A 19,241-nucleotide genomic window follows, 5' to 3' on the forward strand; every position below is an offset into this window, starting at 1 on the left:
AATCTTTAAAAGCTTATTACTAGGATGGCTATGCTGCTGTTAATCTTTTTTGTTGTTTTCATTATTCAGGAAAGGGGTCTAAATCTGATATGACATGGGATGAGAATACTGTTAATGGTTTCTTCATGTGAAGACAAACATGCCTGGCCTCCCGACACAGTGTGTGTATGCAGGAAATAGGAAGAGAGGAGTAGACCTGTGCAGGGGTGTGGGGAAGTTTTAGTCTGACATTCATGTAGACCAGGAGGCCCCCTGAGTACAGGGGCTTCATGGCCCTTGGCCGTCACCCACAGTGATGGGGCCAAGCACCTAACAATCTTCTGATGTGAGACTTTAGGAAAATGACTCAGTTCATTTGAGCCCCTTCATTTTGAGGGATTACATGACTCAACAGCTTTATAAAGGACCACGTGCCATACATGTTGAAGAGTCTCTAAAGAGGCGAGCTGACTTGCCCCATGTAGAGGCAGGACATTCTAGGGGGAGGAAGCAGGAAGAGCAGAGGCGCAAGTGAACAGCAGTGCCTTCCTCAGGACGTCCCTCAGGCAGGACTAGACAACTGCCCACCAAAGACTCTTTCATGGCCCAGCCGTGTTACTGGTATGCATCTGCCTGGCCAGGATGCCATTTCCCAGGGCCTGCATTGAGGTGGGGCCACGCGACCAGTCCCTATCCACACGTTGGGAGTGAAAGTGGTGTGAGCTCTCCCTGCTGAGATGGTTAAGAAGCAGGTGCCTGCCTTTTCCATCTCCCTTCCTCCATCTGCTGTCTGAATGTGGATAAGCCCATAAAAGACTCAGAGGCCCTGGAGGATGACAGAGCCACAAGATGGGAATCTTGTACTTTGGCCGCTGAAGGCTTCCCACAGGCCAGGGGTACTTGTACTGCATGTTGTGTGATGAAAAAGAAAATGATTGCATTAAGCTGCTTAGATATTCAGTTTACTTGTTATAGTGGCATATGCTGCCCTAACTAATTTATCCAGTTTCAGAAAGGACATCCTTAAAACCAGACCTAAGGACCCAAATTTGCTGGGACCCAAATCCCTTTGAAAGTTGAAATGCCTTGAGAGGTTGGTTTAATGCTCCTGGCCTACATAAGACACATTCTCCTAGTCCACATAGAACAGGTAGCTGAAGTGGGGTGTGCAGTGGAGTGATGTGAACACACTTGTCCAGGAGCCCCCATCTGTCCCACAGGTCTCAGCACAGAGCATAGAATATGATGACACCCTAAGAGCCTTCATTCTGCCAGAGCAGCTAGGAAAACTGCCTGGGTGGAGAACATGACCATATTATATATTGTGTGTTGTGCTGGAGGCCTCATGACTTGGTAGCCCAGAGGGACACACACCAGTTCAGACTTATGGGAAGAAGAGCAGAGTGGCCATGCAATAGCCGAGAAGCCTCCAAACCACACTTTTGAAACCCACAGACCAACTAGATGCTGCTTAAAACAGTTACTTGTTTCATCCAGCCTGTCCACGCTCTTCCAGCTGGGCAGAGCAGACTCTGCTCTTGGGTGTTGGCCTTGGTCCCTTGGCTGCCTCGATGCAGCCTCCACTGGAGGGGTCTTCAGGGCTTCTTCTCCAGTGATTGAAAAGGCAGACTGGGACCGCTGTGGAAAGGAAAGAGGAGAAGGGGTGAGCTCATAAGGTACAGTGCCTGGGAGGTGTGCCTTCACCTTTTGGTGGCAGACATTGTACAGCATGGAGAAAACATGTTTAATGGTAATGGCTCTTTTCATGTGAGCCTTAAAAGCTGCAAATCAGTATATAATGCCAGGTAATGGTACAAATGTTTATTCCCTTGCAAGTCAGCCAGGCCTAGTAGAAAGAATGAGATGTAGTGGAATTTTATGGGGCCAGTTCTCATATGGCTCTTTCTCATCCAACACTCTTGCGGCCAATATCTCTCAGGGCCAACTGTGCGTGATGAGTTGCTCTCGGGCATGCAAAGCGGAAAGCATCTTCTCCTCAAAGACCTCCAAACCTGAAGAGATCCCAGAGCAAGGTATGATCCATCCACAGCACAGGACTATTACAACATATTCCCACGTAGCTCCTAAATTAAAGGAAGGAAAACAAACTCTAACCTAAGGATAAGTAGCAGCAATAGAAATTCAAGTGACTGACAGGAACAAATTTGAACTGCATTATATATATGTTGTATTGTGAAGCTCAAATGTTGTATATAGAATTTTATCAAATAGAAAGAGACTAAAGTTTTCCTTTGCCATTTAATGAAGGAATTATATTTTGCTGGTTGTTTATTTTGCTCTTTTTACATTGGTAATCTTAGGAAGGAAAGGGCATATTCACAAAGCCACTGAAAGCATCTATGATTACAGTATTAAACAAAGTACTGATACAAAACTCAGGCCCCCTTTGCAGTGGGCTTCCACCTGCTGGTTGACGTCAGCACCAGCAGCCCCTACTCCTTTCTGTCCCAGTGCAAAGTGTGCTCATTTCCTCACCTTTCTGTCTCCCACAGGTACCTAGCCTAGGAGATAAAGGCAAGCTCTCTCAGAGAAGAGCTGTGGGCAGGCCCACGGGGTGCTTTGGAGCTGGACCCAGGAGTCAGCCGTGCCTGAGCTCCATGACCACCTCGGCTACACTACCTTGGCCAAGTGACTTAATTCCTTGAGAGATGTGGAAACTTAATCTTGCCCTGCACTCATAGTAAACTGTATGATAATGGTAGCTTAAAAAAAAAGGTATGAGAGAATAACAAAGACAGAAAGACAGCAAAATTGAGCGCAGGATACTTGGGTGACAACGCTGAGCTTTAAGATTAGAGGTTGGAAGAGGAAGATGCACTCAATGGCCTTGCCTCCTAAGGACTCCGGATCAGTCTGAGGAAAGATGCAGAGATAGATGAGGATCAAAACCCAGCATCCTCATTGTTGCAGGCAAGGCTAGGGCCCAGGACCCCTCACATACAGGGCATCTGGTGCACTCTGTTGGAGAGTGGTAATGCAGACCAGTTCAGATTCAGAGTCGTAGGAAACCTCTACTTTCCCCACGAGACCTTGGGGTGATCTAGGAGGAAGGTGGGCTTACAGAACAAATATGGAATCCCCTAAGCTGTGAACCAAGTGTTACAACCTGCTCCCATCCCTTCAAATATAGAGGAGAGAGCATGATGGGCCTCCAGACCTGCCTTTCAATGCAGTGGTCATAGGTTAACGCAACCCAGAGGTGATGAGCTCTCCCTGTCTTATCAATTCGTCAAGACACTGTGCGTCGATAAGGTTCAGTTCAAGCAGGCCATGGCCTGTGGGAAATCTACCAATTGCCCCCTTCCCCATCTGGGCTGGGGGTCATGGGCTTCTTCTGTACTTGCATTTTACTGCACTCTTGCAAACATCTCTCTTCTGGCCTAGGGCCCCCACTAGACTGTGGAGCAACTGAGGGTAATGTTCTTTTAGCGGTGACATCTGTAGCCCCTGGCACAGTAACTGGTACAGAATTGGAAATCAATGAATGTTTGCTATCGAGTGAATGGTTACAAAATGAGTTTTTCAAAGTGCCTAATTTTTTTTTCCAATTTCTTACACAAAATTATGGAGTAAGAAATAAAAAGCAGCCCACTGTCATCCTGGAGAGCAAGGTTTTACTTGGAGGAGAGCCAAGCTAACACACATGTAAAGTGGCTTTTGGCTGAGTGTCATCTCCTTCATTCTGAGGGCACAGCAAGCACTGACCCTGTCTCGAGTGTCCAGAGCAGTTTGGATGATGCAGCTTGACAACACCCAAGGTTTTCACAGGGCTAGGTATTCAGAGCCATTCTGCGATTTTGCTAAATATCTGATAGAAAATGAGCAGCTTTCAGAGAGGATAGAGGTTGAGGATGGTGGTCAACTGGCAAGTGAAGATATTAAAAATGCAGGAAAACATCATTCTGTGGCAAACCTCCATGTATCAAGAGGGAAACGCCCTTGGCCCTGGTGTACCTTGGGATTGGCTAGGTTTCTCCTCCTGTGTGATCACACAGCTCTGTCCACAATGTTATAGCTGTGCACTGACTTGCTGTGTCTTCCGCACACAACGAACTCCATGAGCACAGGGATGGCCTTTTGTTTGTGATCCTTGGTTGCATGTTTGTGACTGAATTTATAGGCTGTAAGACACAGTGCTGGCCCTTATGAAGCTGACAGCCTAGTTGCCAGATGCAGTATTATTGCAGCCTCACAGAAGCCATTTACTGTATCTGGCCTTTAAAAAAAATCTACAAGCTTCTCACTCTAAATCACTGAATACAAGTTTAAAAAGGGGAAACAATACTTAATATTTCACTTTTGCAGTGGCTCAGACTTGTGTGTATATGTGGTGGCTGGGGTCCTTTTTTACGGGACGAAAATTCTCCCCCATTCTCTGCAAAATCCAAGACTAACAAATGAAAAGTCCCTCTCTGGTCCCAATATCAGAGAGTAGGGAATGCCAGGCTATAAAAATAGTCTATTTCAGGCAAATCATTGTTCCACACTAGAAAAAAACTACACCCTGACAACCACAAAATGCCCAGCGGAGCTATCTCCAACAGGTCCTAGGACACTGGTGGCCTACAGTCTCCAGCCAGGGTGGAAAAGACAGTTCTGAGACCCAGGTGTGGTTCTGCCACAAATTCATTACAAGCAACACATGCCCAGCAGAGGGCACCACAACAATGCTTTTACTCACCAGCTAGTTGGACCAAGAGGAGTAATTTATTTATTATACTGGCTTATAACCCTGGCTGAGCCCTCTGTGCTCACTTTTCTTTCCTACGCACAGCCTCCCCTTGCCTTACTTATTCTAGGGTACACAGAAGACGCAGGGCTGGTGACTGGAAGAGCTAGTCTGAGTTAGAGTGTTTGAACATCTATGCAGGGGGCTGCAGGGGGAGTCCATGGATCCAGAATGTTAGCACATCAGCAATCCCTTGCATTGATGAACTTGAGAATTTGGGCCTTCAGATAGGCCCTTCCTCTTTACTCCTTGGGCATTAATTTATGGGTGATACATTAGGTAGTGGGTATATGCCAGCTCCTCCTCTTGCTATGTGGGATCTTGGAAAAACTTAAACTGTTCTAAGCCTCAGTTTCCTCATGTTAAGGGATCAGTGTCATGCATAGCACAGAGAAAGCACTCAATAAATATTAGCCAAATAAGAGCATTTATTAAATATTACCACTGAGCCGGTGTAACTGTTCTCTCACTCAACTTGATTGAGTGCACATGAGTAAACAGAGTCAGGATTGAATAACTTGCCCAAAGCATATGGATGGCCAAGGGTAAGGCAAGGGTTGAGCTCAGGTCTGACTGATTCCAATTCGATGCTCCTCCATGCTCTCTTGGTGTGTGCCTGACAGCCTTTGCTGCAAGCCTGGCAGCAATGCACTCCTGGTTAATGCGCCCCAGCCCAGCAGGACTTGCCATCTGAACCAACCGGTCCTGAAGCTTTGAGCAAAACACCCAGTGTAATCATCAGTTACTTTTGTTACAGCATTCTTTGCAGTAGCTGCATCTCCTGTGTGGGCAGCAGCAATGTGTTCTACTTATACCCCTTGGAACCATAGATTGTTGCTATGATTGCTATGATTATCATCATCACCAACAGGACAGGCTCCCTGTGGCACCAACCGCAGCTTTAAAACAGTCTTTGCTCTCAAAGAGCCCACAATAAAAAACAGGGAGATAATGTTTTTAGTATCAAAGATTTGAGGGCAAATCAAGAAGAGTGGTCATATGTACACATAACTGAGACACAGCTTTGCTTTGTTTTTAGGGTCAGACGTAAGTATTAAATTCAATCCTATAATCATAGCAATGATAAAAAGTACTTTAGTTCTATACTATGGCCATTCAGAAGAGAGAAGGAATGCGAGGAAGGAAATGAGAGAGACAAAGGGAAAAGGCTGAGAAAATAGGAAGGGACAAAAGACAGGAGAACAGCGAAAGCCAGACAGAGATTCATCTTAGACACTGGGCACACAGTAAGTGTCTGGTCCCTAGTGTCATCATCGTTATTACCAATAAGCTCACGATATTATTAGAGAGGCCTTTTTATATGCATGCACCCAAAGAGGCATGAAATGAGTTATAACACTCACTCTGGTGCCTTCTAGGATATTGCATCTTAAGGCTTTGAAAGCCAGGTCGCACTGACCCCCATACTGGCAGAGAGCACACAATGAGGGAGGAAATTAAAAATGGAGCATTCACACTGAACCTTCTTCCAAGAGAATAGATGAGAAATCCCATCTGGATGGGGATGAATTAAGTTTGGGTTTTGCAGTCAAGCCTAGGCAGTGGTGCTGATGGGGACTGGGGATTCTACATGGTTATTTCTTAAGCCAAAGGTGTCTGGGTCATGGAGAACTGAAAAGGGGGGGCCCTATCAGGAGGCCACAGGTTTAGGGCCCTCCAGAGCCTGTAGGTCAGGATTCTGTCTCAAGATATAATGATACCATCCTTAAGCCTGGCATCCTGTCAGCATTACCCAGGAGTTTCTGGTCATAGGGAAGCCCTGGCTCCACCCCAGACCCCTTGCATCAAGACCCTTAAAGCACGGTTTGGGCAGGTGATGCAGATGAGTGTCCAGGGTGAGGAAAGGTGGGAGAGCTATGTTCTCTGAAGTACCCAAGAACTGAAATTCATCCCATTGGTTCGTGTCCAGGCTCTGGCCAGCATCCATGTGTATTTCTGACATTTTTTTTTCTTTAGACAGGGTCTTGCTCTGTTGCCCAGGCTAGAATGCAGTGGTGCAATCACAGCTCACTGCAGCCTTGACCTCCTGGGCTCAAAGGATCCTCCCACCTCATTTTCCCCAGGCATGCACCACCATGCCCAACTAATTTTCTTTTCTTTTTTTTTTTTTTTTTTTGAGATGGAGTTTCGCTCTTGTTGCCCAGGCTGCAGTGCAATGGCATGATCTTGGCTCACTGCAACCTCCGCCTCCTGAGTTCAAGCAATTCTCCTGCTTCGGTCTCCCTAGTAGCTGGGATTACAGGTGCTCACCACCACGCCCAGCTAATTTTTTTGTATTTTTAGTAGAGACAGGGTTTCACTATGTTGGTCAGGCTGGTCTTGAACTCCCGACCTCAGGTGATCCACCTGCCTCGGCCTCCCAAAGTGCTGGGATTACAGGCGTGAGCCACCATGCCCAGCCCACCCAAATAATTTTTATTTTTTGTAGAGATGGGATCTCACTGTATTGCCCAGGCTGGGCTCGAATTCCTAGCCTCAAATGATCCTCCCACCTCAGCCTCCCAAAGTGGTAGGATTACAGGCATGAGCCACTATACCTGGCCTTGTATTTCTGCTTTTATGCTGTTTGTTCATCTCTTCTTCTAAATCCTTAGACCAGTGCTGTGCAAATACAACTTGATGGATGATGGAAATGTTCTACATCTGCACCGTCCAACGTAGTCATCACCAGGAACTGGCGCTACTGAGCACTTGAAATGTGGCCAGTGTGACCAAAGAACTAGATTTTTAGTTTTATTTAATTTAAATTAAAATAGTCACTTGTGGCTTATGGCCACCATACCGAACAGTGCAGCCTCAGAACCTCTCAGCTGAAAGAGACTTTGGAGATCACTGAGCTACTGATCTCATTTTACAGAGGAAGAAGCTTGACCAACAGTTTTGGAGCAGGAAAGAGATACTCAAATTCTGGCCCCACTTATTACTACCTGTATGACTTTAGGCAAGTTAATGCTTTAGCCTCAGTTTCTCCATCTATAAAATTTGTCTAATAATATATGTCCTTATGTTGTGGCCAGGAGTAAAAGAAATCACATGTGATGTGTGAACATAATACATGGTCCTCAACCAATGGTTGTTCCTCACATTTCTTGCCTCAGCAGCAGCTGTACATCCCCAGGCGGTACTACTAACATTGCATTCCATATGAATGGGGGTTCCCAGAGGTGTGCCATATAGTGGCTTTGGCCAGGGTCAGTCCCTTTTGGGTCCTAACTCTTGGACCTGAAATTAACTCTTGGACTTAAGTCCTAGACCAGTGGTCTGAAATTTGGGTTCACTCTCCTAGCACAGGCTTTTTCATCACAGGGCATTAGGGCCAGGTAAAGGAGTGGCTTAGCCTACATGAGTGTGCCCAGCCATGCTGTATACAGCATTTGAGAAAGCTGACCGTGTCTACCATGTGTGTCACCCCTGGGGGGCACCAGGCTGACCCTGCTATGGTGCTGGTGAGAGGGTTCCTGCCCAAGGGAAGTCAGGCCAGTGCCATCGGGAGGCAAGACATGGAGAACCACACCCAATGGGAGTCTGAGAATGGGAAAGGAGGGCAGCAGGACGTAGACAAGGACAAAAGGAGGGAGGGATGAAGAGAAGTGGGAATAAGGTCAGGGGAGGGTTCAGGTCATTTCCTGTCACTGCTATTGGGGTATCTGTGGCTCATCTTCCTGAGCTGGCCATTGTGGGCTCTGTGGGTCACCTCAGCTTGTCCTGTTACATGTAGATGGCTGAAGCCCAATGGGGACAGATGAGTATCTGTTTCACCACTTCAAGCATTGGTGGTGTTCAGGCTAGGACTTAGTATAGGGCCTTTCTAAATAAGCCAACGAAATCAAGACTCAATGCATTCTTATCTCCACAGTTGGGACAGTGCAAGCTCTCCATCCCAATATTTTATTTTTAATTTTATTTTATTTTAATTTTATTTTAGACAGAGTCTTGCTCTGTTGCCCAGGCTGGAGTGCAGTGGCGTGATCTCTGCCTCCCAGGTTCACGCCATTCTCCTGCCTCAGCCTCCCAGTAGCTGGGACTACAGGTGCCCACCACCACGCCTGGCTAATTTTTTGTATTTTTAATAGAGACGGGGTTTCACTGTGTTAGCCAGGATGGTCTCGATCTCCTGACCTCGTGATCCACTCGCCTTGACCTCCCAAAGCGCTGGGATTACAGGCATGAGCCACTGCACCCAGCCTCCAATAACATTTTTTAAAAGCTCTAATCATAGTGCTTGTCCTTTAACCAAGTCAGGAGCTCAAAATGGTTATTTATGAGGGTATGAATCCTGGTGTTTTTGCTGGGACCTTAGTTAGTACACTCTTCCTCCTCCACAGGTATCCCAGAAGCCTGAAGGGAAAGGTTCAAGTCCAGGCCTCCATTAAAGCCCCACTAATAGACTTGTTCTGCCATCAATCAGTCACGGACCTGTACTGCAAGAGGCTTACTACACACCCAGTGCTGAGCTGTGGAAAATCCAGAACACACGTGACCACAGACAATCACGAAAGGGCTGATAATAGCGGCTTCTCAAATGGAAAATTGTGTCCGGGACCTAGCTGGGTGCATAACAGATTTCTCTTTATTCTCAGATTCAGACTTCTTTGCTTGGGGCAGCTCCCCATGAGTATAAGTATGAATGGCGGGGGGTGGGGGGTGGGAGATAGAGCATATACTTCTTCCTTCCTGATATTGTTGACAAAAGTAGGCTGTTTACGTATTGAAAATCATGGGATGGTGTGTTTTCACAGGGAGAGGACAGGAGGGAGCCTCCTTGATCAAATGTCTAAGATAAAGATGAAGGTTGCAGTAACAAAGAGCCAGCTGATAAGCTTGTTCCTCCTGTAAGGTGCCTGCACCCCTGCCAGGCATATGATCTGGGTGGTTACACTGTTATGCCAGGAGAGGTGCTCATCCAAGGGTATGTGTAAGTATCCTTGATGGTGCTTTCCCAAACTACAGCCACACGGTTCTCTCCCAACTCCCTCCCTAAAAGGTAGATTCAAGCCAGGGGAAGGTGGACATATCTTGCGAAGTGTTGCATATGGAAGTTCAAAAGATACATTACATTCAGGGAGGGGCTTCCATTAGACCCTATTTTTATATAAAAATCTAGAAATAAATAATATTCCTCTATTTGCTTCAAAAAAACAAATGCTTAAGTTCTCTTTACATTGATGTCAAAGCATAGCCATGAGTTATGCTGTGCAGGAGGCGGGCATTTGGCAAGACAGATATTTTCTGACAAAACAAATAAAATCCTGAGAGGTATTTGTTTTAGTAAACCAAAGGGAAATCCTGTGAGACTCTGGCTTGTGCCTCTAAATGTCTTCCTCAGTGAAAACAGCCTGTGGCCATGCCTGTGTCCTGGGTGGACTGAGTTTGTTCCAGTGAGCTGATGAGCCAAGCAGGAGATTCTCCTTGGGAAGGGTCACAGTTGTTTATTTGAAGCTGCTTTCAGCCAGTGCTTGGCCGAGGAGTGTGGATGAAATGCCTCTGCTGTCCTGCTGCTGAAACGAGAACACTACTGGCTGTCATCACTGCTGTGCCCACCATTTTGGCTTATGATACAAGAGCCCACTGTCCTACATCTCTAATGATACACAGAGCATCTCTGGTCTCTAGGAGGTGGGAAGGACACTATTTCCAACTTTAACCATATGCATGACAAGGAGATCCAGTGACCATCTAGTGGGGATTCCATCTCCGGAGCTTCCCAAGGAAACAGGGGACAATGGAGTGTAGGAAATGCTCAGAACCAGGAGACCTGTAACCACTTAGTTCCAGTGGCTTGGGGTAGCTAGGACTCAGTTTATTCCTTTTAAAATGGGGATAATGCAGGGTGCTCTCATGTGGAGCTAAGGAAACAATGTGTGAAAGCCTGTTGCATATAAAACTTATATAAAGAAAAGGTATTGGTCCTATGTTATTACTATAGATACCTGACCATCACTCCATTATTAACATTACTATTCAAGCTTTTTGTGATGACCCCCTTCCCGTGCCTCTCTGTTCACGGGATTTACATGAGAATTTTAGTTAGTGTGCAGAACTGCAGTCACCTGATGCCAACAGGAAATATCAGGAAAGGTCTGTTTCTGGGGAGTGAGGTCTCTTTAGTGCAAGGGGAAATGAGACAGGGTCTGAGAAAGAGCTTTCAGCTTCTGATAAAGGAAGAATGAGACAGCCCCAAGATGCAGTGAGTGGATGGAAATGTTCTAGTGGGTGAGTTGATATCTTAGAAGAGAAGCAAGTTGATGCCATCTGGCTGTGTGTGGGAATGAAGGGGAGAGGACACTGGAGAGGACCCACAGTGGAGTTGGGCTGGTGGCAGCAGGCGTCTGGGAATTGGAGCAGGTGGGTAAGTGATATGCCAACAGCTCTGCTCTCTGGGCCTGGAGCCTTGCTGACCAAAACACAGTGAAGTACAGCTCATAACTCATAGGGGATACCTTGAAGATACAGTCACCCATATTTTGAAACGTGGAAATAAGGTAATAATAGAGCAATAACTATGTCCACGTCTCATTTAGTCACCTGCCACTGTTGCCACTGTGCCCCTTACCCCATTTTCTAGCCACATAACCACTATTCTATTTCTTGAACATGCCAAGTTCCTTCCTGCTCAGAGCCTCTACGCACGCCATTCCCTCTGTAGCAGTGCCCTTCCTCTTACTGCTCTCAGACCTCTCATCTTTCAAGTCTTGGTTTCATGTCATCTCCTAAAAATGGTTTTCCCTGACAGCTCCCTAACCAAGCATCTACCTGTTCCCAGCACTCCCTCCTCTCCATCCCCTTGATGACAATTACTGAAATATATACCCCTGTGTTTTTTGTTGTTGTTGTTATTTACTTGTTTATAGCATGTTTCACCATTAGATGGTGGAGTCTGCTGTATCTGCAGAGACCACTGTCTCTGTAGCACTGATATGGTCTGGCTGTGTCCCCCCTCAAAACCTTGTCTTGAATTGTAGCTTCTATAATTCCCACATGTCATGGGAGGGACCTGGTAGAAGGTAATTGAATCATGGGGGCGGGTCTTTCCCATGCTGTTCTTGTGATAGTGAATAAGTCTCATGAGAGCTGATTGTTTTATAAGGGGGAGTTCCCCTGCACACGCTCTCTTGCCTGCCACCACATAAGATGTGACTTTGCTCCTCCTTCACTTTCTACCATGATTGTGTGGGCTCCCCAGCCATATGGAACCGTGAGTCAAACCTCTTTCCTTTATAAATTACCCTGTATTGGGTATGTCTTTATTAGCAGCATGAGAACAAACTAATACAAGCACCTAGCACAGTGCCTTGCACATAGTGGAAGCTCAATAAAGACTGTGTTGGCCACACAAGGAATCCTCAGAGCCATCTTTTAGGGCAGGTCTTATTATTTCTATTTTACAGACAGGAAACTAAACAGTTGTTCAAGGTCTCATACCTAGTCAAGGGCAAGTCCAGAATTCTACCCCAGGAGTGGCAGAGACAGAGCCCAAGCTCTCTGTTCTTGCCTCTGACTCACTGACTCATGGTTGAGTCTGGGGTGCTGTGGGAATTTCTACTTTCTGGATCTCCCCAAAACTTGACACTTTGAGTTTGCAGAAAATACTTCAGAAAGACCCCAAATGCAAGGTGATGTCATGCCTGCAGCCTGAGCCCAGGAGCTGCAGCTCTGATTTTGTGACCAGTCTGAGTGACAGGCTATTTGAAGGACTTTTGCTCCCCTGCTCCATCCAGTAGGATCCTTTTCCACTCTCTGCTGGAAAGGCCCCTTGTCTGAATTCCAAATCCATTTCCATTCTCAATCTTTCAACTCAGCACCCAATTATGAACTATCTCCCATTACCCTTTTTACTAGCCTTACCCGTGTCCCCTCCTGCCTTGCTAACCAGATTATAAAGCTCTGGAGGGTGGGCATGGAGTCTTCTACTTGTTTTGTTCTCCTTGGTGCTGAGCATATGCATGACAGCAGCAGTAAAACAAGCTGACAGCATGTTGACAAGGAAAGGTCCTGCTGATAAATCAATGAAGTTTAATCTCTGATAAAGCCATAAAGATACTCCTTGTAACTGTTGTGCATCTGGCAGTTGGCGAGGACAAGGGAGTTTATGTAGGTGACCTATGCTGATGCCTTGTGGACTGCAAGTCTACCATGTGCTGCTTTGTACACCCTCATTTTAATCTGCTCACGCAGGGACGAATGCCACTAGACCCCAAGTGAGGATGGGGTAAGCCCCTGGCCTTGCCTTTCCCATGCCTGACTTTCCAGTTTTGAAGTGCACCTGTGTGCTGCCCTGTCCCAGACTGTGAGCACCTATATCTAGCAGAACCAGAGCCCTACTGGCCAGTCCCTCGGTTTCTTGCAGAACCTGCCCCGCCCAGCTCCTTCCCCAGCACTTTGCACATCCTCAGCTGGGCTTACTCAAACCAGTAACAAAGGATGTGACAGGTTCAGCAACTCTACTGAAGACAGGAACAGCACCAAACCCTTGGTTGTGGGAAGACCACTGAGCTCTGTGACTCAAGGTGACAGACAGAAAGGTTGGCTCCACACTGTGACTTTCTGTGTCCAGATGTGACCATTTTGGTGGTTGAAACAGCAGTGGCAATTTTCTCGCTGTCACTTTTCAGTTTCAGTAAAGCAAGCAATCTAGGTTATAAGAATACGCATGGTCCTTATAAAGCTATTTCCCCCAGCTGGACTCAGTACAATTCTTTTCAGAATGAAAAAAAAAAATGCAGCCTATCAGCATTTGTATTTTTCCTAAATTGGTATCTGTGTAAAATCTCTCTCTACAATTATCAATAGACCATTTGTGTTTTTCTCTCCTCTCCAACCCCTCCTGGCCCCCGACTCACACTCACTTTCTCTTTCAATGTCGCTCCCTATCCTTTTGAAATTTTTACCCTGGCCAGTGGCCACCTGATTCAACTACAGAGAGTTAAATGTGTGCCCCAGAACTGCACGTGTGGAGGGTAGGCCAGCACTGCTTGGGGACTCACCCAGAGGGCAGCAGGAGCACGGTGGCCTCCAGGGGATGCTGAGGTCCCCTCCTCTGCCACCTTTGTGCTGCAACTCTGGGGATGTGGCCATCCTGGCTCTTCTTCCACTTGCTGCTCACTTTTGCTCTTCTGTTTTCGTATAATCTGGGGAGGGGAGGATAAAAAAGGGGCAAGTTATTGGAGAGGCCTCCTGATGCTATGTGGAGTAACTGGGACCATCTTTGGAATTTTTTTCAGCCACTTACAAGCTTAGTTTCAACAGAACCCCAGGCTGTTCCAGATCTGCACTATGAGAAACCAGCACAACTCTAGCCTTGAGCAATCTAAGCATTTTACAGTTTACAGATAATCCTTTTATGATGTTAACAGCTTCTTCTGTTTATTAAGTGCCTAGCATGTGTCAGACCTCATGTTAGGTATTGTGTAGGCTTTATTAATTCTTGAAGATACATACTCTAATTCTTTCCATTTTATAGATGAGGAAACAGGCTCAGAGAGACTAAGTTATCGGATAAGGCTACATAGCTCATAAATGGTGGAGCTGGATCTCAAACCCAGAGCCTCTGGTTTTAAGTCCTGACTTTAGGAAGCATCTGGAAGCCCTATCAAGGGGGTAGACACCAAGAGTCACCAGAATAGCTCATTTGCACAGTCATTTGGATCTAGTGAGTCCATCTGTACCAAGGTCTCTGGGCTTTCAACTTCCTATAGGCAGGAAACAGTCAAGAAATGTGCTGAGCCACCAAGATGGGCATATTCTTCAATGTTCCTTTATGCCAGACAGAAGGATGAAAAGGAAGGCTGAGAGCCCAGAGAACAACGAACTGAGGTGCCATCTCCCATGGCAGGGTGGGGACCCAGCCATGTTGCCCAGCAGGATTTCGGAATTGCTGAGGACCAGTGACCCCCGGTGCCTCCCATTCTTCCCCTCTGCAGGTAGGTGGGGCCAGTGCTGTCTCCCTGTCCCTCTTCCAACATTGCATGTTGGGTATATGGGGGGAGATCATTTGTTTGCTTAGTTTACAGATCTCCAGCTAAAAAGGAGCTAAAATTGGATCAAATGTACTTTGAACTGTGATTGGATGAGACATTTGGGGGTCTTTGGGTGTGGTGAGTCTACTTGGCATACGGAAGGGATGTGAATTATTGTGACCAAAAAGGAAGACTGAAGTTTTTCAACACTTCCTGCATACAGCACTTTGTAGTGTGACTCTGCAGATCCTCCCAGTATAGGTAGAATCTACGTCGCAGCCCTTGGCTTTGGGCTTGATGTGTGACTTGCTCTGGCCAATGAGATGAGAGGAGGGAATCAGTAACCGTAAGCCAGGGCTAAGCCTCGGCCTTAATAAGCACTGTGTGCTTCCTCTTGCTGGCCTGTGCTCCTGTCATGGCCACAGGCAGCTGATGTGCTCTCATTTGGGCCCCAGAGTGAACATGCTGCAGCTGACTTTGTCCCAACCCACAGCTTGAAGTGCAGCTACTGCAGATGTATGAGCAATAAATAACTTGTGGTATAACAAAACATATATACAGATAGTCCTTGACTTAAGATTTTTGGACTTTATGACGGTGGTAAAGCAGTGTGTATTCAGTACGGCATTCCATAAATTATGTGAGCTATTAAACACTATTATAAAATAGGCTTTGAGTTTGATGATTCTGCCCAGTTATAGGCTAATGCAAGTTCTGAGTACGTTTACGATAGGCTAGGCAAAGCTATGATATATTAAGAGTAGGTTAGGTGTATTCAATGCATTTTGACTTATGATACTTTCAACTTAGGATGGGGTTACTATCTGGACTTAACCCCATCCACTGTAAGTTCAGGAGCATCTGTATTTGGTCTTTGTCCCCAGTTCCTGGCACAATTTCAAAAACCTTTGCAATTATTTGAGTGATAGGAGTGTCTTTGTTACACTAACAAGGTGATTCAAGGTGAGGTCCTTAGATAACTTCAGGATGGGGGCAGGTTGCCAGAAAAACCACCTACAGTAAATGAATAGAGGGCTGGGAGCAGAAAGACTAGAGAGTGCGTTCAATCAGGTAATCAATCATTTAATCAATCATGCCTACATACTGAAACCTGGCTAAAAGCTCTGATGCAACAAGGCACAGAAACCTTCCTGGTTGGTGCGTACATTGATGTGTTGGGAGAGTGATGTTCACAGACAGGGCATGGGAGCTCTGTACATCCTGTCCCCAGACCCTGCTGCTCTATGTGTCTCTTCGTCTGGCTGTTCACCTGTACCCTTTATATTAAACCGGTAATGGTAAGTAAGGCACTTTCCTGAGTTCTGTGAGTTCTAGCAAATCATTGAATTGAGGGTCCAGGGTTGTGGAAACTCCCAAATTTGTACCAGGCTAGGGAGAAGTGTGGTGGCTTTGGGATACCTGAAACTTGTGGCTGGTGTCTGAAGTAGGTGGGGTCTGCACTAACTCCAGGAAGAAGTTAGTAGCAGAATGGAATTTCACTTTTCAGTTGGTGTTGAAGAATTGGCTGTGGAAGACAGAAAGATCCTTGTCAAAAGCCACAGAGTTTTGGGGTGGTTGGTTTCTCAGAAGTAATTGACAGGTACACCGTGCAATGGACAGCGTAGGGCATGGAGCTAGCAGGAGTGATTGCAAAGCAAGCAGTGCAATACATTCCCTCTGCATGGGTCCCCAGGGCACAAAAGTCTAAAGTGAGAAGGCACAGAAGATACAGGGCCAGAGACACTCCCCATGTTTCACCTGCTACTTGCCAGAGTCCCTGCACCAGGCCCAGCCAGGAAACGGCAGCCATCCCTCTGCCAGGGCCCACCTACCTTCTGCAGGATTGTTGTGGCCAGTTCCTCAGTGAGCTCCTCCTTGTGGTCCCGCAGGTAACTGGCCTCATTTTGCTTGTCCTGCGGAGGGAAGAGAATTGCTATGTGCTGTGCGTAGATTTGGGGTGACTTGGCAATCACTTTGCCAGGAGAGTCCTGACCACAAAAGCAGAGGGAGGGCCTTGCTCTAGTCAGAGCTGCTGGGACATTGATTTCCTGACAACCTGCACTTTCTCCTGGCAGCCAGGATCCCAACCCACACCTTCCCCCGCAGAGAGGAGCAGGAGGGGCCCTACCAGGCTGTCCCCATATGCTTCTGCTTTGGAAATCGCTTCCTCAATGGCCTCTTCAGCCACCCGTAGGGCCACAGCCAAGGTGTCCATCACACTATGTCCTAGACAGGAAACAGAACAAAGAGCATTTCTAAAAGGGAATGATGAGTAAACTGATTGTTCAAGCTCTTCTGCTTAAATTCTTCAGGGGCTCCGGGATAAGTTCTAAGCTGCTTACCGTGGCACACAAAGCCCTCGCCCTTCCCACCTGCCTCACACTTACTCCCATGCATCATTCACGTCCCGTGCCCCAATTACAACAAATTATTTGATTCTTTCATGCCTGCTATCTCATTCCTCCTCCCTCCTAGACTCTTGCTCCATAACTGAGCTGGTTCCCATGGACCCCAAGGCTTGGCCCAAAAATTCCTCCTCTAACAAATCTTCTCAGATCCCTTCAGCCCCGCGCTTGGCTGGAGGTCCGTCCCGGGTTCTGGGCTTGCTGTCATCATCCAGAAAGGCTCCATGCCCCTGGCCCCTTCCCACAGGTCATTTTCCGAGAGCAAGAATTGAGCAAGAATTGATCATATTCATTGTTGTATCCTAACATGAAGCACTGGTCTAAGCACACAGAGTGGCTTAAAGGTGACTGAACAAAAGGGCTTAATATAAGGAAATAATGGTTTTTTATCTACTTTCTCAGATAAAGATTATGCTTTATTTTGTCCATATAATGTATTATTGTGATGATGGGGAAAATGTTATTAAATGTACTAAGGACATTGGGCTGTGCATATGACTTAATGCAAATATAAACTCTATGGTATAATTTTTTGGACTGTCAACCAGTATTAACAACACTGGCCAACCTCAGAGCTCAGCCACATGGCAGGCAACGGGCCCAGAGTTTCACATACATGATCACAGTTAATTCTGACAAAAATCCAGTGGTAAGTAGGTACCATATAGGTACTATTTTACAGATGGTAAATTTGAAGCACAGAGTGGTTAAATAACCCACCCAAGGTACACAGCAAGACAATAAGAAGGCTAAGATTTGAATCCTGTTGGATTCCAATTCCTCTGAATTTGAATTTGGATTCCATTCCAAATTCCTTCCAATCCAAAGCCCTTGATTTTAACCACAAAACTGAGATGAATACAAGCTAACATGATTAAAAAATATAGTGCTACCATACTTCTAGTGAACTTTTTTTTTAAGATATGGCAACAAATGAAGAGAAAATAAAGGACTTCCCCAGGTGACAAAGTTCTTTTTGGAGCTACGTGCTGGGAAAAGCTCTGTTTCCCTTGAGGATCCTAGATTTTAGCTTCGTACTTGTGAGAATTTCTATCATCCTTCCCTTAGTTTTCCCCAGAAGTCCAAGTCACAACATGTGCAGGAATGTAGGTCAGCAAGGGCTGGGTACCTGGGTCTCCTTTTCCTCAGTTTCAACCTCCTGTTTCCATTTATAATCTCCTATATTATTTAACACATGCAAATCTCCTGTAAGCCGTTGAAAATTCTTTGTGGAATGAGACAGGGTGTGATTATATCAATTCATTAATTACTCAATTAAAAAATAATTCAAGTTCTTAGACTCTTAAGGACACAAATGTAGACAGAAAGTATCATTTGGCAAACATAATAAAGTCTCTAAACAATCCACTTAAGGTCAAAGTGATCTAGCTAGCTGATGAGTATGTCACAAGCCAGCTATGACAGTCATGATAGAGCCACATAGGGGCAACCCAGCCCAGGGCTCTGCACAGCACCAGGTGGCACAGTCTTTTCAATGTTTTGATAACTAGAGCCTATGTGATATAAGTTGTCATCACACTAAGAGCTCCCTGGTGGTAGACACTGTATCTCCCCTCTCTCTTCTTCAAGACAGCCACCAATGTATTTTTCACAGAAAAGATCTACAAATTTTTGTTGAATCAAACAAATGTTTACTGAGTACCGTTTGTGTGCTAGGCTCTGTGATGGCCCCAGTGATAACCTGATGGACAAGCTGAGTCCACGCTGTCATGTATCTTCCAAGATATTGGATGATTAGACACTTAAGTAACCACTAAGAGACATGCATAACTATCCATGTGATAGAGATATCTGTGTGGATCCCTGGAAGGTAGGCATCTGGAGCTGTAACTAAGAAGGCTTTGGATGCTATGATTATAATTCTTGGATGAAAGTGATGTGGAACACTGGGTTAAAAAGTGAAGGTTCAGGTCAGTGTTTCAGAGCGAAAGGTTGGCAAGGACGGGGGGGAAGATTAAGAAGGCAAGGTGGCCAAAGTTCAGAAGACCAGCTAGATGGTGGATGGTCAATGTGTCAACGTGGCTAGGCTATAGTACCCAGTTATTTAATCAAACACTAGTCCAGGTGTTGCCGTCAAGGTATTCTTTAGATGTGGTTAACATCTACAAT

General features: G+C 46.0%; 1 protein-coding gene across 3 annotated transcripts in view; it reads right to left on the reverse strand.

Annotated features, from left to right (window-relative positions):
• The window catches only part of MYRIP (myosin VIIA and Rab interacting protein), a 475,698-nt gene that overhangs the window by 91,257 nt on the left and 365,200 nt on the right, over positions 1-19,241 (reverse strand). For all 3 annotated transcript variants that reach the window (XM_058441971.1, XM_032161998.2, XM_032161999.2), the window contains 4 exons: positions 16,835-16,932; positions 16,539-16,619; positions 13,735-13,878; positions 1,464-1,617 (listed from right to left, as the gene is read on the reverse strand). In XM_058441971.1, the coding sequence (XP_058297954.1) occupies positions 1,464-1,617; positions 13,735-13,878; positions 16,539-16,619; positions 16,835-16,932 (477 nt within the window). The remainder of the gene's footprint in view (positions 1-1,463; positions 1,618-13,734; positions 13,879-16,538; positions 16,620-16,834; positions 16,933-19,241) is intronic.

The sequence above is a fragment of the Hylobates moloch genome, unplaced genomic scaffold, assembly GCF_009828535.3.
Source record: "Hylobates moloch isolate HMO894 unplaced genomic scaffold, HMol_V3 SCAFFOLD_8, whole genome shotgun sequence".
Taxonomy (NCBI): domain Eukaryota; kingdom Metazoa; phylum Chordata; class Mammalia; order Primates; family Hylobatidae; genus Hylobates; species Hylobates moloch.